Source organism: Paramormyrops kingsleyae, chromosome 15, assembly GCF_048594095.1.
Source record: "Paramormyrops kingsleyae isolate MSU_618 chromosome 15, PKINGS_0.4, whole genome shotgun sequence".
Classification (NCBI taxonomy): Eukaryota; Metazoa; Chordata; class Actinopteri; order Osteoglossiformes; family Mormyridae; genus Paramormyrops; species Paramormyrops kingsleyae.
Window position 1 is genome coordinate 5,663,764 of NC_132811.1, and position 23,170 is coordinate 5,686,933.

At 46.7% G+C, this 23,170-nt stretch overlaps 1 protein-coding gene across 1 annotated transcript; it reads left to right on the top strand.

Moving 5' to 3' along the window:
* On the top strand, positions 1–22,578 carry atp8b3 (ATPase phospholipid transporting 8B3). Its single transcript, XM_072700000.1, has 28 exons — positions 1–56; positions 4,212–4,276; positions 5,096–5,187; positions 5,308–5,421; positions 6,893–6,991; positions 7,273–7,334; positions 9,091–9,163; positions 9,272–9,342; positions 9,487–9,578; positions 10,694–10,852; positions 11,101–11,189; positions 11,284–11,477; positions 11,899–12,107; positions 12,354–12,385; positions 14,554–14,710; positions 16,075–16,296; positions 16,739–16,851; positions 16,961–17,113; positions 17,291–17,402; positions 17,499–17,574; positions 18,022–18,130; positions 18,284–18,470; positions 18,566–18,789; positions 19,140–19,223; positions 19,894–20,118; positions 20,630–20,768; positions 21,569–21,699; positions 21,797–22,578. Exons 2-28 carry the CDS (start codon positions 4,240–4,242, stop codon positions 22,100–22,102), a joined length of 3,561 nt encoding a protein of 1,186 aa, XP_072556101.1. The 5' UTR covers positions 1–56; positions 4,212–4,239; the 3' UTR covers positions 22,103–22,578.
* The last annotated feature ends 592 nt before the right edge of the window (positions 22,579–23,170 follow it).

Consider the following 23,170-nt stretch of genomic DNA (forward strand, 5'->3'; position numbering starts at 1 on the left):
GGGTGGGTGCAGATTCACCTGCCCGAGAGTCAGAAAGCGAGAGGATGACCTAGACTGTGAGTACATAGACAAACGGTGGTGAATGTGTAGCATCATACGTAATGTTATAACAGGTTGTAAATGTGGGGAGGTACTCTACAGGTAGATCTGTATTAATATAGTGATTTGAAGCGTATTTCTTCACCAGAACTTCAAAGTCTTATCAGTTACACCTGATGTATTTTTGATCGATTGATTGATTGATAGTTAGATTTATAGATTGTTTAAACTGCTGGCACAGAAAATGAGATGGTAATGTTGTGCATCTGCCTGCACTTTTACAAATGGCATTTAAATACAGGTGTGTGAGGTAACTGAGAGCTAATATTTGCTTTGATTTGTTTTGTGTGCTGGTTTGAGTCAATGCAAGCTGGGCTGACCCCTGCTTTGTTTCATTTGAGTGCGTTTCTGGAGCATGTAGTGGTTGGTTTGCTCAGGTCTCTACTGTCAGTATTATGAACAGGAACCTGAAATGGCTCAATTTTCGGCCCTGGCATTGTTGAGTTGAATATCTCCATTGTCACTGTTGACCTTATTGTCGTCATAGAAACGATTAAATGAGCTAAATTGATCAACAGTGGGAAACTATTTCAGCATTTCACCACCAGGAATCAGTTCTCTGATTCCTTCCTCACCAAAGGGCTAAAAAAATCAACCTGTGGTTTTTACATGTCTTAGGCAGGCCACAGTTTAACAAGCCACGGTGATTCTGTTAGTCTTGCATCAATGAGAGGTTCGACCACTGAGCTGTCATTGCCTTATGGGCTTTTAAAAACTGTTCTCAGAAAGAAATGAATGAGGGTGAAAGTCAGGCACCAGTAATCGAAACCAGCTGAAAGTCTCTGTTTGAGAAAGAGCTGCCAGTGTCCCAGGAAAGAGGAGACGGTATGAGATCAGAAATGCAATGAGAACCTACTCAGGATTTACTCTGCCCTGTAGCCAAATGATAGAGTAGACTGGAAGTATTTTACTTCTATATTCAGAGGCATATTCAGGTTCAGAGAGTAAAAGTCCAGACCAAGATTTTGTTTCAACCAACCAGTTGAGTATAAATATTCACAGTCACAGAGTACTCAACTGATTGGTTGAAACAAAATCGTGGTCTGGATTTGTACTCTCTGGACCTGAAATCTCCACCTCTGTTTATATTTACATTGGTATTTAAACAGACGGAACAGGCAGCTAGGTGATTTGACATTAAAATTGCCCCCAAAGTATATGTGTGTTTATACGTGTCCTGTGACTTCCTGGATATTCCCCTTCTGTATGCAATGGGCTCTGGGATCTCAAGCGATTTCTGACTAAGTAGTTGGAAAATGGATGGAAGAATGAAAATGGGGCTTGTTGCTCGTTAGGGGTGGAAGACATTACCAAAGGACAGAATTGTTCTGAAAGGAATGGTGGTTTTTGGTAATGGCCAATCAAAATGGAAGTACTGGTTTTTCTGACTAGTATGAGGTTGTGATTCTCAGTGGTCTGGTGTTGATAGGATGATGAGCCCACATGCATCTTGTGTCCTTGTTATATACAGTAGCTCTTATTATAACAAAGTGATGCACGTTTGGAAATCTCCCCATTCAGTGCAGGTCATGCCTCGCCCCCCCACCTCTGCACGGCTCTGCTGGTCCATTACCCAAAATGGCCCCATTTATCACGAATGCAGGCATGCTCTGCAAACGTGCAAATTAAACTATGTGCCACTCTTCTGAGAACTCAGTTCAGCTTTTTCAAAGCAACGTACAAGTGAGGAGAGCGTGCGGTCCGAGACCGGGGTCAGCCAGCATCCCTGCAGCAATTTGGATTCAGGCCCCTCTTCAGGGGCCTAACATGGATATAGTCTGCTAGCTACGGGATTAGAACCTATGACCTTCCATATACAGACATAGGGCCCTAATCCACTGAGCGACACAGCTTCCTCAGATTAAAGTTGTGGGAGTTATAGTGCTTGATAACAAAAACTTCTAAAACTGCAAACTTTATTACTTTAATTTTAACAAGCTTTAAATGATCAGTTTTACCCTTTTTATTCTGTAGCTCTAAAGAACCTTCCAGTCTTGCACCTGGCCACAGGTTTCAATGCACTGATGCGCTTGTCTGTCATAATTACTCGCTTTGCAGGATTTGTCACTGTAAGATAAAACGTTATCCGCTGGGTATGTGGTGTTCATGTACCAAGCTAAAGTACACCATATTGCCAAAACACCCTTCCAAATCATTGAATTCAGGTGTTCCTATCCCTTCCATATACCACCGGTGTATAAAATCAAGCACCTAGGCATGCAGACTGCTTCTACAAACATTTGTGAAAGAATGGGTCGCTCTCAGGAGCTCAGTGAATTCAAGTGTGGTACCACACTTGATATGATGCCACCTGTGTAATAAGTCTGTTTGTGAAATTTCCTCACTACTAAATATTCCCCAGTCAAGTGTTAGTGGTATTATAACAAAGTGGAAGCAACTGGGAACAACAGCAACTCAGCTACGAAGTGGCAGGCCACGTGAAGCGGGGACGACGCATGCTGAGGCGCACAGTGTGCAGAAGTCGCCAACTGTCTGCAGACGCAGTAGCTACAGACCTCCAAACTTCATGTGGCCTTCAGATTAGCTCAAGAAGAGTCCGTAGAGAACTTCATGGGATGGGTTTCCATGGCTGAGCAGCTGCATCCAAGCCTTACATCACCAAGTGCAATGCAAAGCGTCGGATGCAGTGGTGTAAAGCACGCTGCCACTGGACAGTAGAGCAGTGGAGACGTGTTCTCTGGAGTGACGAATCATCTCTGTCTGGCAATCCAATGGACGAGTCTGTGTTTGGCAGTTGCCAGAAGAACGGTACCTGTCTGACTGCATTGTGCCAAGTGTAAAGTTTGGTGGAGGGGGGGGGTTATGGTGTGGGGTTGTTTTTCAAGGATTGCCCCTCAGTTCCAGTGAAAGGAACTCTTAATGCTGCAGCAATTGAAGCCATTTTGGACAATTTCATGTTCCCTTGTTTTTATTTGGGGATGCCCCCTTCCTGTCCCAACATGACTGCGCACAAGTGCACAAAGCAAGGTCCTTAAGGACATGGATGAGCGAGTCTGGTGTGGAGGAACTTGACTGGCCTGCACAGAGCCCTGACTTCAACCTGATAGAACACCTTTAGGATGAATTAGAGCAGAGACTGCGAGTCAGGCCTTCTCGTCCAACATCAGTGCCTGACCTCACAGATGCTCTCCTGGAAGAATGGTCAAAAATTCCCATAAACACTCCTAAACCTTGAGGACAGCCTTCCCAGAAGTTGAAGCTGTTATAGCTCATGTGTGTGTAAAGGCAGGTGTCCCAATACTTTTGATCAACAGTCAACAGTTTGTAAGCAGATGAGACGTATGAGAAGTTGATTCTTTTTCAGCTTCTACAGCATCTTGGTCCAAAGGCCTGACTCAGTTTGCTCACAGTGCTTTTCAACCTGGTTCTTGGGGACCCACAGGCGTCCAAAGGACGGGATTGGGAAACACTGCACTCTGTCAAGAACATTTAACTGTTAGCTGTAGACTCATAACAGTCTCTCACAGCCTTATAATATGACCTAAATTAACAGTAGTGTAATACTTGTGCTTACACAATTATAAATACCCTCTTCACACTAATTCAAAAAACAACTATCGTGGCTGAAAAAAGTGGTAGCTTACGTCATGTAGTCCTGCTTGTGGTGTAATATTTCTGGTGTTTTAAGCATGGTGTCCCATAATACATTGCTTCGTTTGCCGACAGCCTCTAGCAGCATATTTGGCAGCACATGCACTCCTGCATGCTGCAATGTTTCAGGTGAAATGTACCACAGATCAGCTGCAGGACATAACCCTTCAGCTAAATAGGCACCGGATGAATACATGTAAATAGATCTATACCTCAAAATATCAATACCCCATTTAACGGTGTCCAAGTCTGCACACTATCATAAGTAGGAATAAACAGAAAATGTAACGCAGAATCTAACCGAAATTAAGTTGAATTAATCATTTATTCCATGCGACTGAATGCGAGCCCCATAGTGACAATCACAGCCGCTGGTTTATTTAACCTGCTAAATCTACAAAGCATCAGCCTAAGGAGTAACACGGCTAATCAAAAAGGGCCTTCATTTGGCGGCACAGGAACTGATCCGGTGTAATCTCGAACCTCCTCTTTTCTTCCAGGCAAATTCTCATCCTCTTCTGCTCCGCCATGCCTACAGGAGTTTCCGTTGGCTCTGTGGCTGCCGGTCAGTGCATCTCATTTCTTTGGGTGTTTATCAATAAGCGTGCTTGAGCGTGCTTGTGTCCTAGTGTACCCGTTTTACGTCATCTTCCATTGCCGAAGACCATTTCCAATACTTAGAACAGAAGTACAGAGGACAGTGCGAATCCCCACATGTTGTTCTTACCCTCCCCCAAATATCAAGGATACATCCGCTGCATCCTCGCCAAATAAGAGCAATCCCATGATGCACTGCACCCCAAGTTTGTTCTTGGGAGGCAAGTTAGTAAGACCAGTCTCATCAAGACCATGAGCGTGATCTATATTTTTTGGTATTGAGAAACATCCTTTGTGTCTGCGTTCTCGCCTCAAACGATCTGTGACAGACCACCTCACTTATTTTTAGTTCTTACGAGCACGTTTTCATTTGAGCAGATAGACTGGAGCCTGAGATTCTGCATAATTTAATGGTAATTTTGGAGATTTGTCCATCAGCCAGGCTTTGCCACATATTTCCCTAGTGCGCCGATCTAGGCTGTAGGCAGAGTACAGATATGTTAGCATCTTTTTAGCCGCCTTAGAATTCAAAGCAGAATAACAGTGTAAAAATAGTCATTTCATCAGAACCTTTCAATATGCTTTTCACAGTGGAAGTAGTATAAGATAGCATTACAGATTACCCAGCTTAAAAGAAGCTCTTCTGCCTGTGGTTCTTAATACTTAGAGAAAGGACAGTAGGGGTCATGGTGAGATAGCTGTGTTGCCTTCTACCTCACATGATGAATGCAGTGCTGAGCCGCACTGCTCTTAACTGTATCTGTCCCCACATGTGCATGCATGGAAGATCTTTCTTGGGAGGTGAGAGCCAACAATCGGCTTTTCCACAGAAAACAACGGAGGAGATCCTGTCTTTGCCTCCACAGAGGCAGATATTCTGTGAGTCTCGCGCAGCGTCGCTGTGTCCCGTCGTTACGTGAGACGGTGAAATGCCAGGTCCTTCTCGGAGCCTTGCTGTACTCCTCTGCTGACTTATAATGATGTTTTTTTTTGTTGCAGGACAATGTAATCCGCAGTTATAAATATTCCGCCCTGACCTTCCTGCCTCTCTCACTGTTTGAGCAGTTCCAGCGCATCGCCAACATTTACTTCCTGTGTATTGTGGTTTTACAGGTTTGACTTTTCCTGTACTTTTTGCCCTTTTCTTACTCTGTAGAATATTTATTCTTCTCGCTGGTATCACTGATCCCCACAACACTGCTTATTTTTTTTTTATTTTGTGAGGTTTATTTAGTAAAATGCAACAATAATCAGTCCATTACACAACCATGTGTTCCATGTTGTTTGATTTTATGCTAATGTCAATGTTAAACGTATGTTTATCGTAGAATGTCTCCTACTCCCAGTACATGAGGAATGAGCTTGTTCCAATATTAAAGTAATATATGTTACATAGAAATTTATGTCTAGCACTTGCAATACTGTTGTTAGCATACAGTGGGTGGAGAGAATAGCAGAAACACCACATGAAAAACTTTAACTTGAAGTACCTAAATCACTATTACATGTGCATGCTACAAAGGTGAGTCATATTAGGTTAGAGGCTAATTAGCAGTATGTGTCAGCTGTAAGTTTGGTATGTGAGTTTTCAAAGCAACACAGGGCAGAGTTCCAAGGAAGCCAGATTGCCTGAACTGCAGATGCATGACTCAAAACCGCAAGGTTATTTCACATCTCAAATCACAAAACACATGACAGCATGTGCCAAGCAAGCAACCTGCATCATGCTGCGGCCGCATGTCGCAGCTCATCGAGAGGGATAGATGAACAATTAGCAGGATGGCTGCAAAGCATCACCGTAGAACTAAATCAGCACCTCTGTGACCCAGTGACAACAAAACCTGTATGCCCTGAGCTTCACAAGGCTGCAATAGATGGCAGAGCTGCCATTCAGAATCTGCTATATCCAAGGCCAAAGCACAAGAACGTAGAATCTGGTCTAAGGAGCACAAAACCTGGAACCCAGAGCAATGGAAGAAAGTATCAATGATCAGATGAGTCATTTTCAACCTTTCTTCTAAATCTAGATGGGTTTAAAGAAAATAAAAGGATGCCTTCAATCCACCACTTGGGCGATCGATAGTGGTATGGGAAGCCATCTTGAGGGGGTGCTTAGTTCCAGTGTTGCTCTGCATGGTCTTATAAAAGAACATGGGGCCATTTTACAGAAACAGGTGCATCCTCAAAGCCAATGTTCTTGTATTCCAAGTTGATATTGTACCCACACACAGTGCAAAACCCATTCTAAACACAACAGGATGAAGTCACACATCATCCATGGTCTCCTCATCACTGAACGTTTATGGAAAGTTCAGGGGCACGAAACACGAAGCACATTTCTCCTTTCTTGTTCCCTCGAAGAGCAGCTCCACTTGACTCGAGGACTGAAGCTGTTCTTAATGGGTAACCCAACTCCGTAGGGTGTATTTGTATTGTTTGTTTCTGTTATTTTCTCCACCCCCCCTGAATATTTGTCTCCAGAAAGACCTTAGAGAACTTACAGTACTTTCAGACATGTATGCAGTTGACATTGGGTAGTACTGTGAGGTAACTGAAAGGACAAACTTGATGATGCTTCTTCCAGAGCATCCCCGCCATCTCCACCCTGCCCTGGTACACCACCATGATCCCTCTGCTGACTGTGCTGTCTGTGCGAGGCTTCAAAGACCTGGCCGACGACTTGGTGAGACTCCCGCTCGCCGGCGTTCCTGCTTCTTTGCAGCCTCTCCGCAGTTGACATGTTCATAAATAGCAAATGTGGAGGATGGCTGGTGGATTCTCCGGCCTCCATGAGCATGATGAAGCCTCTGTAGGGCTCCTCAGCTTACCGCAGTAACCACAGCCATTTGCATGGCCCATCATGGTGCTGTATCTTTTTACATGCAAATCTTGACTCACGCTGTTGCCATAAAGGCAGCCAGTGCCATCTGTGCTCTATGTATGTGGCTTTTCTTGGTCCCCTAGGCCCGCCGACACAGTGACTCTCAAATCAACAGGCAACCATGTGACCTGTTAACCAATGAGGGGTGAGCGGAAAGTGAGAATTGGTTTATTGTGACCAATTAGTGCATTGTGTGACATTGTAAGTTTATAATAGTGCAAAGAGCTTTCTTCAACATAGAATAATATACACAATTTTGGGAAAGGTTACACTCATCTGATTGTTTGGTACCACTTCACAATAAGGCTCCCCTTTGCCACTTGTAAATGGTAGTAACTCATTAATAAAAATAAAACTGTGTTATAAGTTGTTTAAAATTGTCTATTAATTTACAAAGTGTTATAACCTAGTTAATAACCAGATTATAAAACATTCATAAATTATAAGGGTAGCCTTATTGTAAAGTGGCACCGATTTATTTTATGTTTTTAATAATTTTTTATGCTTAGTATTTTTTCTGCTTGGCGTGGCAGTGAGCAGCACTGTTACATCATGCCTCTAGGGCTGGGGGTTCGAGTCTTGTCCTTAGTTTATTGGCACAGTTCCACTGCCACTAAGAATGAAGTCATACCCAAGCCAAACCACGAAGAGACGGTTTTCTATTGTATATTGTGTGAGCTGTACCCGACCCGCACCCGACCCGACCCGTACCCGAGCTGTACCCGGGCTGACAAGGCCCTGCTTACTAGTTATCAAAATGTGACTAAACCAAGCTGGTTGCATCACCACCATCTGATTGGTCGAAATGCATGGAGACAAGAAAGAACCAGTGATCTGTGTCAGTACACATTGATTATCTGAAGGAAGAAAGGGCATATTCTATATACTATTCATTATTAGTAGTATCGCACATTGCGATAAATTTATGGATTCCCAATAACTCAGAACTTGAAATTTTCCAACCTCCCGTTTGAAAAATGACTATAGGACAGCAGAACGGAATGGATTCATAACGCAAATTTACACAGGCCAATGGTAATTTTGCATTTGAGGCTAACATAAGACGCCGATTCTCAGACGTGCTAGCAGAAAATAGCACATAAAAAATCATGATGTATACCATACGAACAGTAAATAAGCGTCTCTTCAGTTTTACGTCACTGTAGCTCTGCAAACCCAGCGACGCCTTTACAGAGCTGACCCTCTTGCAGTGGAAAACTGAAGTGAGCTGGAACCGCGCTGCATCCTCATTAGGGTCTCTTCATGGTACGGGTTGGGTCCAGCCTGGTTCTTGTATGCCAGTGGAAAAGCGCCGTGTGTGTAGAGCTTGTGTGCTCCAGTGTCCTTTAGTACAAAGGCTTGCAGTATTTTTAAATTATTGATTAGTGTGAGTGTGCCCTGCAATGGACTGGTATCCCATTCATTCCCTCTGGCCAGTATTCAATGCTGCCTAGGACAGACACCACCCTCCCCATGATCTGTACCAGATAAGTTCTTGAAAGTTGGATGGATTTTTCTTGTTAAGTGTGTAGTTGGTAAATCCGATCACATATAAAGTTCTTTTCATTTTGTGAATCTTTATTCTGAGTTCAATTAAATCCACTTCATGGGAGAGGACAGTGTATCACAGTGGTGTTTGTTTATTTCATGCATCATTCCCTATTTGCGGTACTTTTAACCCTGGGTAATTTCTCAGAAGGTTTTATATAGTACAGCAGAGAATTGGTTTTTCTTTATTTCTCCCACATATCTCAAGGCCTGGAAACATGTGTTTGGTGGCTAAGAGAGGAGTCCTCTTTCAAACACGCGGATTCAGGGCGAGGGATGCAGTCCATATGCTTTGTGTTCAGTTTGTAAGGGCTTTTGATAAGAATCTTCTGATGCCTGTACATCTCTCCCAGCTTCACTTCAGTTCAGTGGAAGGATGTGTGTGTGGGAGATGTTCTGCGGCTCCACAAAGACCAGACCGTGCCGGTGAGACTCTGGGTGGGGCAGGGAGGTGGGGATTGGGGCTCGGATGGGGAAATGACCGAGGCACTGTATCCCCTCTCCTTTGACTCTCTGCTGCCCCCGCCTGCCCAGGCTGACCTTCTCCTACTGACCACAACCGAGCCCCACAGCCTGTGCTACATAGAGACGTCCGACATCGACGGGTAGATCTCCGCCGAATCCGGACCGCTCGCTCGCCCATTTCTCTGGAAGAAGATGTGCTTCAGTCACCCTGTGGCATCTAGTAGGGAGGGTCATGCTCTCCTGGCCTGGCTGCTGGATCTTATATTTTGTGTTTTTTCAACAAGGGAGACTAACCTCAAGATCCGACAGGCGCTGGCCGTGACCCACCAAGAGTTAAGCTCGGATCCTATAGAGCCCAGTCTGCTGGCTTTTGATGGTTGGTGCAGCTTTGTTACTGAAAAATCAATTTTCCCTCCGACGAACAGGGAGCGGTTCGCCGTCTGCAATGCCCTCCTGGCTTATGCATAGGTTTTAAGTCCTTCAATCGCTCGCACTATAAAAGGGTGTAGAGCCAACGCCAGATCTGCTTATGAGTGGCTCTGGTTTCTCTGTCGCAGATGTTATGCTTTTTATAAAGCAGATGAGATGAGCGATAAGCGTGCGGATGATTGTTTTGTTTCGAAAGAGTAAAGCCGCCCACATGTTATAACACTTCTGTTCCCTTCTTCTAAGAATACTTCAGATACTTTTTCGCCCATAATAATTTTTGGTACTTTCTGTTGTCATTTCACATCCTTCCTAGCAGTATATCATTTTATACTATTTAACCTTGCAAATACTTTGTTTCAAGGCCAGTTGACTACCTTGTGCATTCATGTAGGTTCTCTATCTCTCTCCGTCTTCAAGAAACGCCGGAAGACCCAGAAATTCCTCTTTTAGCCTGATGTCTCTCGCTGTTCCCTGAATGTTATTAATGTTGCACTTCTGGTCCTTGAACAGTCTTATTTGGTTCTTGCTTTGTTAGATGTTGCTGAGTAGCTCCTGCTCTTATCCTGCTTACACTCGTACCTGGACGTTCACTGGAAGCTCAACCTAGCTGCACTTATGCCTAGTCGACTCCTCAACAGCACATATGTGTATAATGTGCTATTTGCCTCACTTATACATCACTATGGATACAAATTTCTGATAAATAAAAATAAAGGTAAATGTAGTGTAATGTTTATTAATCAAACATACTGCGGGTTAAATAAGAGAGCTAAGAATCTTTATTGTCACTGCACTAAGTAGCGAAATGTCATTTATCAGCATGAGATTTCATCTGCTTAAATTGAAGGTATAAACATTAATACTCAGCGGTCCCATGAAGCCATATTACAATTTTCTATTCAGTAGTATTAGCACTGAGTTGTTTATTCAGGCTGTAAGCGTGAAGTGATGTTCCTCTAAAGACTGTAGAGCAAACATGGGCCAGATAGAGTTAAAAATACAGTGTCTGTGTAACCCGGCAATGGATTATGGGACCAACAGTCTTTGTCCTCGCCCTCCTAGGCCAAGTCTGGTGTGAAGAGCCTAACAGCCACCTGCACTCTTTCAAGGGAGTGCTGGAATGGAGAGACATGCGGCACCTGCTGGACACTGGGCATATATTACTGCGAGGGACCGTGCTTCGCAACACCAGAGTTGCATACGGCTTGACCATATACACCGGTATGCCGGGGGTGTGGGCTGCTGCATATGTGTGTTCTGGCCACACAGCGCAGACAAGGTCTATATTAGTATTTCCTGTGAAACTTCACAAAATTATCTTCCTTGGTTTTAATGGACATAATGCATCAACAGTGTGAGCTCTTATTTAAGTCGAGCGCTCAGTTTCTCAGTATACATTTGAATATTTACTGAAGCGATTCTCAGTGCCCTGCTTAGGAGTACAACAGACCGTGCTCTATCTCCTCCAGGCTTAGACAGTAAAATCCTTCAGAACTGTGGTCAGACTGCAGTGAAAACCACGCAGGTGGAGAGGACCCTCAACAAGGTCGTGGTTGGGGTGAGGTGCTGGGACAACCAATGAGGACCGAGGGCGGGAAGGATTCCAATTGGCCTACATGTAGAGGTAGCGGCCCTTTGTGATTTGTCCACAGATCGTGCTGCTGGTGCTGCTGTTCGCACTGCTCCTGGCTGTGGGTGCTGGAATATTTGAGGCCCGTGTTGCCCCCGGCATTGAGGCGCTGGCTGAGCTGGGGGGGCGCTACACCCCTGTCTACAAAGTTTTCCTCACATTCTGGGGCTACATCATCCTGCTGAGTCCCTCCATGCCCATGTCCCTGTACATCACGTGAGTGAGAGGCAGAGGCTGGCCTGGCGTGTGTGCGCGTGTCTGCGTGTGGGTGCGGACCTTACCACCTGGGTGTAAACAGCACCAGCGTGTGTGTGGATCTTACACCCATCGGGGTGTAAACAGCACCTGCGTGTGTGTGGATCTTACACCCATCGGGGTATAAACAGCACCTGCGTGTGTGTGGACCACACCGCCCGGGTGTAAACAGCACCAGAATGTGTGGGTTTTTTGGCAGATTTCGATCAGTAAGCACATCCCTGACTGGGCATGCGTCAACTTTCACACAGTCAGACGCCGATTAAAAGTGTGAATGTTGGGGGGCGGAGGGGGTGATCTACGATGACCGTATTTAAACGGTCTGCGAAACCACAGCGCCCCCTCACCCCGGTAACCCCCCCCTCCCTACTTCCCCCTGCAGGTTTGAGCTAGTCCACGTAATCCACAGCTTGTTTATTGGCTGGGATCTGGACCTGTATGATGGGGGAGTCGATGTGCCGGCCCACGCTCGGAGCACGACGCTCAACGAGGAGCTGGGCCAGGTGCGATACCTCCTTAGCGACAAGACGGGGACCCTCACCGAGAACCGGCTCATCTTCCGTCAGTGCTGCGTCGCCGGGGTTCTCTACGGTTTGTTAGCTGTCAGCTGCCCCCCCCACTCCTCCCCAGCTCTCTCGCAGATAATGTAACAAGGCAGTCCATCCAAATAGACGAGCCCATTCTGCATTCTGTATTTCAGCCTTTTCTTCCTAGTGAGATTTTCACTGTGCTTTCTGTGCTGTGCATCTTCTGTAATCCTGTTTGATAAAGGCCACTATTCTTCTAATGATTTCCTTTTAAGTTTCATGAGGTTCATTCGCGTGTTTTTGTTTCCAGGAAACATGCCAGATAAGGCAAAGAAACATGATGTAAGTTTACATGTTACATATTTCAGCAGATCATTTATTATTTTTATTATTATACTTTATTGCTGCAGATGCGCGCCTGTGTGTGTGTGTGTGTGTGTGTGTGTGTGTGTGGAGTTCCGCACAATGTAATAAAGCCTGTTATTTAGAGATTGTGGGGACCATTTTTTCAGATCCCCACAAAGATCTATGAATGTAATCAAAAAACTAAAAATGTGAAAAGTCTCGGTTCTGCTTAAAGGTTAGCGCTGGGTAGGGGTTAAGGTCATCATATTGGGATTAGAGTTTTCCCCATACTAGAGGAAGTATTTTAATTAGCCTATAATTAGCTGGGAATCACTGGAAGGCTTTGCAGTTTATGACATGGCTCTTTGTGGCCAGGGCATGTGGTTGGTGCTCCTACTTGTGTGATGGATTGGCCCCATGGGGCGCGATCATGCAGAGCTCAGGGCGGAGCTCCTCCCAGCAGAGAGGCTGCTCAATATGCTTCAGTTATTAGGAAATAGTGCCCCCTACTGACTCACTAACCTTCCGGCACCTTCAGCAGCTCTTCTATAAACAAACATTCCATAACCACCTCGTATTTGGAAGCTTGACAGAGATGTAATGAAGGCTTCTTATTTTAAAACACTCTAGCGTATTATTTAGCTATTATTTTTTGCAAAAAGCTAATCTAGAGCAGTGTTTCCTAATCCGCTCCCCATGGAGCTCTGGACAGTCCACGTTTTTGCTTCCTCCCAGCTCTCGGTAGCGATCAGCATATCCTTATGTTCATTATATTCGGTTAGCGGAGCACCCCATATGCTACTGTTTTGGCATATCATGGAAGCAATAAGCACTGGAATGGCAGTGAAGAATGGGACCGAATGTCTAGCATCTGGACAGATAGGTACGCCCGTTACGTAAAGCCCTGCATAAATCCATCTGTCCATTTTCTAACCACTTACCCTGCTCAGGGTCGCATAGTCAATGTATTAAAAATTGCATCACTTCCAAGATGTTACATTTCTGAATTAGTTGTGGTCTTATGGTGAAATCTAAAGTCTAATTCGTCAGCCAATAACTGCATCTTAGCACGATCTGCAGAATCCCTTGCATGACAAGATGCTTTAATCCAGTAGGGAATGCAGACATACAGGGAGGGGAGGACCGGGTTGGGAAACACTTATCTAGAATAACCATGTCCATGGTTATTCTACCATGTCCATGTCCATCTCAAGGCACTTGGACCTCATACTATATGGGCAACGTAGAGACACCAGTTTGCCTGACTGCATGTCTTTGGACAGTGGGAGGACACTCACCCCAGGGGGAAAACAGACACACTGCACACACACGTTTAAACGATCTTTTTGTTGGGGTAAAACTATGACTTTGTGCCTTTTCAAAGGGTCATTAGCCACCTCAAAACCTCTACGAAAGTCACCCCAGTATTTGCAGGAACCATCCAATACACTCAGCCACCAGCGTACCATGTTTGGATAATTAACACCTCATCAAACCATTTCAGTTAATTAATTGAGCTGGTGGTGAGATTTAACAAATCCATGGAATGGCTGAGATGCCCCTGAGGAGAGGTTTGGGAACTGAAGAGCTGTTCATCTAGCCGTCCACGGAGATATCAGTGACTTTTTAGAGAAGTAAAGAAATTCTTATTTTTGTGTCTTATTGAGTTACTGTTCATTTGTGTGTACATTCCTGGGCAAAAATAACAGGCCAAAACCTAATTTTAAATAGTTTTATTTCTGAGCAAATATACACTTGCTACCCAGATATACCTGTAAGCATTTCACTTGACTGCCTCAGACTTTTTCACAGTGCTATATTTTTCTGAATTCATCCCTCAGCTCAATGCCATCAAACTGTTGTATTTTGTCACATAGTTTTGTATAGTGAAACTATCTTGGCAAACCTTGGCTGTTCTGTTAAAATGTTACACCGACTCGCTGCTTATTGTGTAAACGTGCGCCTTTCTTGGGAAGGGTGAATGTAGGAATGTTTCTGTGATTTCATACACTTCCAGTACAGTGCTGGGGTGCCATGCCTAGCCTTTTGTGTGGAAGATGTGGATGTACAGTGACACTTTGTGCTGACGTGGCACCTAATGGCTTGCTGTCTGATACACCAACTCTATCCCCCCCCCCGCCGGGCCCCTGGCCCCTGACCGGCAGCCCCTGGACCTGAGCTGGAACCCCTTCTCATGTGGAGGGCTGCAATTCTCAGACAAGCGACTGGTAGATACGCTGCGGAAACCCGGCTCCCCAGATGTGCGGGAGTTCTTCAAGGCGCTGGCGCTGTGCCACACGGTCATGGCAGAGTGGAAGGATGGTGAGAGGAGCCGGGGGGCCTATATGGAGGGGTATGTCATCTTAAAGGGGAAGTGCAGGGAATTAGGGAACAGACCATGTGACGTGGTCATGTGACTCAAAGGGGACAATCATGCATATGCTGTGTCCGAATTCAGGTTCTGCATCTTTCTAAGAACTTGGTCCATGGAGGCTAAACACGTTATTTTAGCTTCAGGCTGCTTCTGACACTGTTATTCTATTGTATGATACTCAACTATTAACAGGCTTATGAATCTAATAGACAAGTGATGTTTATCAAGGTAAACCTTGCTAAGGAATCATAAAACAGTATTTTTACAATGCACAAGAAGCTGCCATCATTTTACATCAAAAGCAGTCACACTGATATGGCTGCAACGCCACCTTCTGGTCTTATGGATTTAAATTACTACTATCATTCCACGAATAAGAAGGGTGTTGATTTTCTCTTACTGCACAGGTATAGCGACTATAATATTTAACTTACATTATTTCACGGAAACTATAAAAGCAAAGATATCGCTCCAAGTCATTCATACAGTGCTTCAGGACGTGGACCTGTGGTCAGCGATTAAATACGAAAATGATTCACTGACATAATGCATCTGTACTTCAGCCGTACTTTACGTCGTCTTTAACTGTAAAGACGCAAGTCCAGTTTTAAAAATTGGTAAATACAGAAGCCATGTTTTACCTATAACGCAGCTGATTAAAGTTAAATTAATAAAATAGTGATTAAATATATACATTTACTTTGCCCCTGCAGCCGTGTGTTTAAAAACCTATAATTCGTGGCTTGGAGTGCATTAACCCGCTCAGGGTTACTGCATATTGGGAGCTACACGTTCGTACATACAGACCGGTCTCTGGACTTAGAAGCAGGTGATTTGCCGCTGTCTGATTTTTTATGTGGTTCAGACTCACACTACGGTATGCGATATTCCGATGGTATTCCGGTATTCTGGAAATCTTAGCGATAAGGTGTAGCGTAGGGCAAAATGCAGTTCTGCTGAAAGCAATTACTGTGGTATACTAGGGCTAGTTATACTAGTAAATGCATTTTGCTTCGTAAACGGAGATGTTTTCAAGTACAAACGTGTAAGACAAATGTGTGGTAACCGAGGTACAGACAGGCTAATGCAGCCCAAACCATGTATTATACTTAAACACTTCAACTCAGGTGGTTCTTCGCCTCAGCGACCGTGCTTTAAAAAAAAAAAGTATTAATGCCCGGCTTGTCATGCATTAAATCTTAATTAAACGTAATTAATAGCACGCCATGAAGCAAGGTTTGTGAATAATGGTATTAAAGCTAACATTTTAGCGTAAAATGTAATAGAGCCATTTCTCCCGGGCTGTGTGTAGCCGGCGTGTCTGAGGAAGCTTCTGCCGGCGCAGGGGCTCCGGTGTACCAGGCGGCGTCCCCCGACGAGGAGACCCTGGTGGGGGCCGCCCGCGAGCTGGGATGGGTGTTTTTGTCGAGGACACGCGACTCCATGACGCTGAGCGAGCTGGGACACAGGCGACAGTATCAGCTCCTGGCGCTACTCGACTTCACCAGCCAGAGGCGCCGTATGTCAGTGCTCGGTAAGCCTGTCCAGCATCACCCCCTCCCCTAACCCCCAACCCCCAACCCCCAAGGCCCATTCCCTTTTCTCAAGGCCCTTACCCAGAATCCCTTTCACCTCTCATCTGACCATTCTGGCTTTAATCCAACACGCAATTAAAATGCAACATCCTGAATGCTGCAAAAGTAGCTGCAAAAACCTCAAACTTACTATCAGTTCAGAAACCAAAAGCAGTTGAAAGATAGCAGTACTTATAGGTAACTGTTATGCTATTGGCAAACACCCTGAGTCTTACACTCGTTACTCCTTTATGAATGAGAGAAAAAAACATTAAACACACACAATGATCACCATAGCAGGATGATCACGTGCTTCAGTCTCTGGCTCAGTTCAGCCTTAGGTGGTCTTGTTAATTAAATGACAGTATTTTCTGTTTCTGTATCATTGTTTATACCCTGCAGTGCGAGACCCTGAGGGGGAGCTGAAGTTGTACTGTAAGGGTGCTGACATTGTCATCCTTGAGAGGCTGAGGAAGGACAGTACGTACTGCGAGAGCACAGAAAAAGCGTTGGAAGTGAGCCTGAATATCCCTGTTGTGTGTGATGTCACTGAGCCTCTGTGCCGGTTTTTCCACCGTCCCGCTGGATCAGTCGCCTCCTCTCGCCCCCTGCATCCCGCCCCAGGTCTTCTCGCAGGGCTGCCTGAGGACGCTGTGCGTGGCGGTGCGCTCCGTGCAGGAGGGATTATGGGAAGAGTGGAGCCGTGCCCTGGAACTGGCTGCCATGACGACGGGCGCGTCGGACGACCTGTATGACAACATGGAAAGGGAGTTAACTGTAAGCTCGAAGCACCGGGGAGGCCGTTGGGGAGACGTAAACGCCGTGGGGGGGGGGGGCTCGTTTAAGCATGGCACCCTGCCGCGATGCAGATTAACAGCGACACGCATCATGTTCGGCGATAGCGAGTGAGGTAGGGTAAGCTTACAACTGGAGTGGCTGTTTTCTCATGGGCAGCTGTTGGGGGTCACCGCCATCGAGGACCAGCTGCAGGTGGGGGTCCCAGAGACCATCGCCACTCTCCGGCAGGCTGGCATCAAGGTGTGGGTGCTGACGGGTGACAAGAAAGGTACCGAGCTGCCGCGGCAGACCACGCAAGTTTTTAGCTACGGCGCGGCGGCTTCACCATCCATCTCGGCTCCTCCGTCTCTCCATGTGCTTGTAGAAACCGCGGTGAACGTCGGCTTCGCCTGCAGGCTGCTGGACCCGGGCACCCGACTACTGCAAGGAGAGGAGCTGAGGTCAGGGTTGAAAACGCACGGCCGGGCACACGAATGCCGAGAGCCTGGATGACGTGCGGCGGTCTGTCATAAGAGGGGCCACCTTGCCCTCACGCTGGCTGACATTCTTATACTAAGAGCTCGCAGTAAAAGACACATTTTATATAAGGGTTGGACTGTATTATGGTGATGTGGTGTACTGCGATATTTTTGGTATATTGCAATATTTATCATAAGTCTGGGTGATAAAATGAAGTGGAGGGGCATCCCCATGACAATATTTGGCATTCGGTAAAATATATTGTGTGCAGGAAGGTAGGTTTACTTTCAACATGTGTGCAAGTGGACATTCCCAACAAAGCCTTAGAGGCCCAAGCCTGAGTTATACATCAGTTCATTTGAATTGTGCATAATGAATGATCATATCAGGCTGAAGAAACAGGTGGTTTGGCTGCTGTCCTCCTCCAGACAGCTGCTGCAAACTCCCAGCCCGGAAATCCCCCTGGACGGAGGCCATGGGAAGGGCAAAGGAGCCGGGAACAGGACAAGCGCGATGGTCATCACTGGGCCTGAACTGGTACGCTGGGAATCCTCACTGCACCACACATAATGAGGCAGGGGCCGTGATGGGCTGCCGTCACACTCGCCCTGGGGTCATGTGACCTTCCGGCATGGCTAGGGCAACCAAAGCAAACATACGACAAGCTCCACCCCCCCTCCATCTCTACAGGTGGAGTTTGAGGAGCAACCGGAGTTGGGCAAGCGCTTCATCGCCCTCTCCAGGCAGTGCCAGGCGGTGCTGTGTTGTCGGACGACACCAAGCCAGAAGGCAGGAGTGGTCCAGCTCATCAGGAAGTACACCTCGTCCATCACCATGGCGATTGGAGATGGTGCCAACGATGTAAACATGATTAAGAGTGAGTGGGATGGTGACACATGCTGGTGGCAAGTCTGATGATAAAGGCCTGTTAGGAAACATCTCTCCACTCACTCACTCACTCTTCTTACCTAGCGGCTCATATTGGTGTTGGTCTGAATGGATTGGAGGGCGGCCAGGCGGTACAGAATGCTGACTTCTCATTGGCCAAGTTCCACTTCCTGCGCAAGCTGCTGCTCGTTCACGGACGCTGGTCATACCGGCGCATCAGTGTCTTCCTGCGCTACTTCCTGTACAAGACCAGCTCCTTCGCCTTCGTGCACGTCTGGTTCGCGTTTTGTAACGGCTTCAGTGGACAGGTCAGGCGGCCTAACTAACCACGTCTAAATTCGCTGAATTACTTCATCCATCTTGTGGTCTGTCTGTCAGTCGGCAAGAGACACAGTGCCCCATTAAGTGAAGTGTTACCACATTTTATTTCACAATACAGGACAATCCTGCATAATAGAGAATGGGTGGCAACTCATAATTAAAAATTTTATTTAATTAAGTTAGTTGAGGGCCCTTTTTAGCGGATGCCCCTGGGCTCAAGCCTGGGTAAGCCCGTGCATAAAAGTGCCCCCGTTTTTGACCTAAAAAGGGTGATGAACAGTCAGGCTGGGTAGAAAAGAAGTGAACAAAGTGAAGGTGTATACCCATTTTCTTTCAGCCTATGTATGAGACCTGGTTCATCACACTCTACACCGTCCTGTACACATCCTTCCCTGTGCAGTGCCTCGCTGTGTTTGAGCAGGTAATATAACGACTGACACCAAGCAAGGAGCTTCGCCCTCGGGTTGCGGGGGACACCCGAAATTTGATCTACGCAGCCCCAATCCCGGCTTAGTGGGAGGCTAACACTAAGTACTAACCTGAACATCCGCTTGTTTCAGACAATCACGTTTCAGACAGTAAAATCCAGATGGATTCTGTTGTGTTAAGAATCTGTACAAACTACCTAATCCGTTCTCTTCGGGTCCAGTTCACATATAGTGTATATGTGCGCATGCATGTGTCAGTTGTAATATTGACATCGTGTCTGTGTTCCGTGCCTGGGCACAGTTGGCTAGAAGAGCACACCCTGCCCAAGACCAGCTGTCTGTGCCTGGGCCTACATCTTGAAGCGGACCCGGGCACGGTTTAGCAGAACGATCAGACCAGTAAAGCGAACTGGACTTTTGGGGTCAAACGTGCTTGGGCGTGGTACAAATCGGCTAGTGTGCATACACCCTTCGAGGTCTCCAGCACCAGCTGCTAGGTTCTGATTTACGATGGACAGCATGTGCAGTGTTTCAGGTGCCAGTTGGCCGCTAGACGCGGTTCTTAAGTGAATCTCCGTTTCTCGTGGCCTCCTGCCGCTGTCTCCTCCCCGCCCCCCTGTTTCATGCCGAGCTGCTGGCAAGCTCCCCTCTCTGTCATGGCAGGATGTGAGCGCGGAGGGCAGCCTCCGTTGGCCGTCACTGTACCAGCTGGGGGTCGGGCGGCAGCTCTTCAACCCCCGACTGCTGGCTGGGACCTTCCTCTATTCCATCTACACCTCGCTGGTCCTCTTCTTCCTCCCCCTGAGTGTCTTCTGCTTCTCGGCCATCGACTTTCAGACGTTTTCCATCACCGTGGCCACAGCGTCCGTGTTCACCAGCACGACTGAGGTCAGGGGGTCGGGGCTTGGGGCAAGATGCATGTGAAACACACTGTAGCAATGCAGTAAATAATGCATAGTAAAATACAGCGCAATAAAATGCTTAAAAATTGATCAGCTGCGCAACTAGATACCCCAGGAAAGGGCACCGTAAAAGAGGGGAACATTGGGATGATTTTAAGGGCCCCAGAATGTACCCGTGCCCAGCTATGTAGTATGCCAGGTGTACAGTACCCGTGCCCAGCTATGTAGTATGCCAGGTGTACAGTACCCTTATTATGTAGTATGCCAGGTATGCAGTACCCTTATTATGTAGTATGCCAGGTATGCAGTACCCTTATTATGTAGTATGCCAGGTATGCAGTACCCTTATTATGTAGTATGCCAGGTATGCAGTACCCTTATTATGTAGTATGCCAGGTATGTAGTACCCTTATTATGTAGTATGCCAGGTATGTAGTACCCCAAGTATGTAGTACCATCAGTAAAGTAGTGGAACAACTCTGCTGTTTATCCCTCAGCTCATCCTCCAGACTGGCTACTGGACCATGTTCAATGTGGCAGCAATTGTTTTCAGCATGTCTATGTATTTCCTGGCGACGCTGATCCTCCACAGCCCTTTGCTCCATACGATTGCGCCGGCCGACTTTTACTTCTTAGGTACCCGCCGTTTTCTCGCAGCATGGCACCTGACCGCGCCATCTCTGACCGGGCCACACTGTACCCAGTCAGGGTACCGCTTGTATATGCCGCCATCTCTGACCGGGCTCCACACTGTACCCAGTCAGGGTACCGCATGTATATGATGCCATCTCTGACCGGGCCCCACTCTGTACCCAGTCAGGGTACCGCTTGTATATGCCGCCATCTCTGACCGGGCCCCACTCTGTACCCAGTCAGGGTACCGCATGTATATGATGCCATCTCTGACCGGGCCCCACTCTGTACCCAGTCAGGGTACCGCTTGTATACGCCGCCATCTCTGACCGGGCTCCACACTGTACCCAGTCAGGGTACCACTGGTATACGCCTACTTCTCTGACCGGGCTCCACACTGTACCCAGTCAGGGTACCACTGGTATACGCCTACTTCTCTGACCGGGCTCCACGCTGTACCCAGTCAGGATACGGCTTGTTTACTCTGCGCCCTCATAAGCATGTTAAGAACCTTTGCAAACTCGCATATTCACTCTATGCCCGAAAGCACACCCAGATGAAGATATCCTATTATGAAGGCTTATTTGGAATAAAATGGGCTGATGCGTGGCTCAATGGGTTCAAATCCCAGGCTCGGCAGAGTGATGTCACCATTGGGGTTTTGTGCGTAGGCCTTTAACCCCCAATCAATCCTAGGACTGGCAGACCCTGTTTTTTTTTTCAATTGGGCAATATTTTGGATAAAAGCATTTGCTAAATGAATAAGTGTAACTTCAACTCAGTAACGACTTGTGTGTGTTTAGGGGCTTTTCAGAACGCCTTTGCCAGCCCCTTGGTATGGCTGACCGTGCTGCTGACCACCTGCACGGCTGTGCTGCCCTCTCTGGCCGCCCGCGCTCTGCTCCTGGTCCTGAACCCTCCCGACACACATCGAGTGAGTGAGCGCTTGGGGGAGAAGTTGAGCGCGTGGCCCGTCAGCGGGCCGCCTTGCGGTGTGTGTCGGCTGATCCGGCCGTGTGTCTGAAACGCAGGTGCACAGCTCAGACGGCGCCATCCGGACGGAGCGACACCTGGAGCTGCGGCCGGCCTTCAGACGCGGCCACGTCCGCCGCCGCTCTTCTTACGCCATGTCGCAGGGCCCTGGATTCGGCTGGCTCATCACCTCTGGCGTCGCACTTGACAAAACCTCCGCGACCCAGAGTGACAGAGTGGATATCAACAAGATCGAGATGGACTTTGCCACCAAGATGCAAATGCATGTTCCTCAGGCTGACCACAGCCAAGAGAGCGCAGGATGTGGTCAGACAGAGTTGACAGCAGATGCAGTTGATCTCTGAGTGCATCTTTCCGCAGCCCGATGTCATTCAGAAGTAATTACTCTGAATATTACTGTGGTATTGCGCTGCTGTCTATGCCAGCTTTCATACAGGTTTCATCCATCCATCCATCCATCCATCTTCTATACCTTCTTGTCCTATGCAGGGTCGTGGGGGTCACAGAAGCTACGGGCACAATGCAGGGAATAACCCAGGATTGGGTATCAACCATCTCAGGGCATGTACACACACCATGCACACACACCCTGCACACACACACCCTGCACACACACACCCTGCACACACACACCCTGCACACACACCCTGCACACACACTTTTCGATACACAAATATTTCTTTGATAAACATTAAAGGAACCCCCCCACACCCAAATATAAAAATATATTTGAGGGATTCCCCACCTGGTGTAAAAATATTAAAGGACCCCCCTTCCCCCCCCCGCCCTTCCCTAGCCCATCCTTAGTTCGTAGTGAACATTTAACCTCGAGTTCTCGAAAGAATCTTTGCATCTTCTACTTCAGAAATGTAAAGAAAATATTTTTAATGTATGACCAAAGTGTGTTCTAAATAATTCATCATAGTTTTATTTTTAGATTTGGTCAGATAAAAATATTCTTTCTTCATTTATTTTTCTTTATTCTGTTATTTCCAGTATTTAGCCTGTAAAACCTGATTACAGTGAAAATCACCATGGCAACTCCACATTTTATGAGCTTCTTCTTATTGTTAAGATGCTGCCCTGCCAGCCCCCATATTCTCCAATGTAAATTCATCCTTCAGAAATGCGTGTTTACGGGTCGTGCGACTCCTCCATCCTTCCCCAAAGAAACCAAGCTCCCGTGGGTCATTTTTCAATCATTTTATTTGATTTTTTCAAAACACGCAATTTACCCATATTATCCATTTTAGTTTTAATGTTCTGTAACAATTATTACTTGTTTTTTTTTCTCCATCTCAGAAGATCTGCACTAGTGCTAAACAAAATGTACTCCACAGGCTGTTAGCGGTCCTCTGTGACTGGGCTGGGAAAGGAGTCTCTCTGAGCATCGTGTGAAGCCAAGCCCCCCC

Bases quoted from the DNA above. Each gene is read 5' to 3' on its own strand.
- atp8b3 (XM_072700000.1), top strand. From the start codon at position 4,240: ATGCCTACAGGAGTTTCCGTTGGCTCTGTGGCTGCCG. The intron at 12,108-12,353 runs GTTTGTTAGCTG...TTTTGTTTCCAG, and splicing joins CGTCGCCGGGGTTCTCTACG to GAAACATGCCAGATAAGGCA. The intron at 17,403-17,498 runs GTACCGAGCTGC...ATGTGCTTGTAG, and splicing joins GCTGACGGGTGACAAGAAAG to AAACCGCGGTGAACGTCGGC.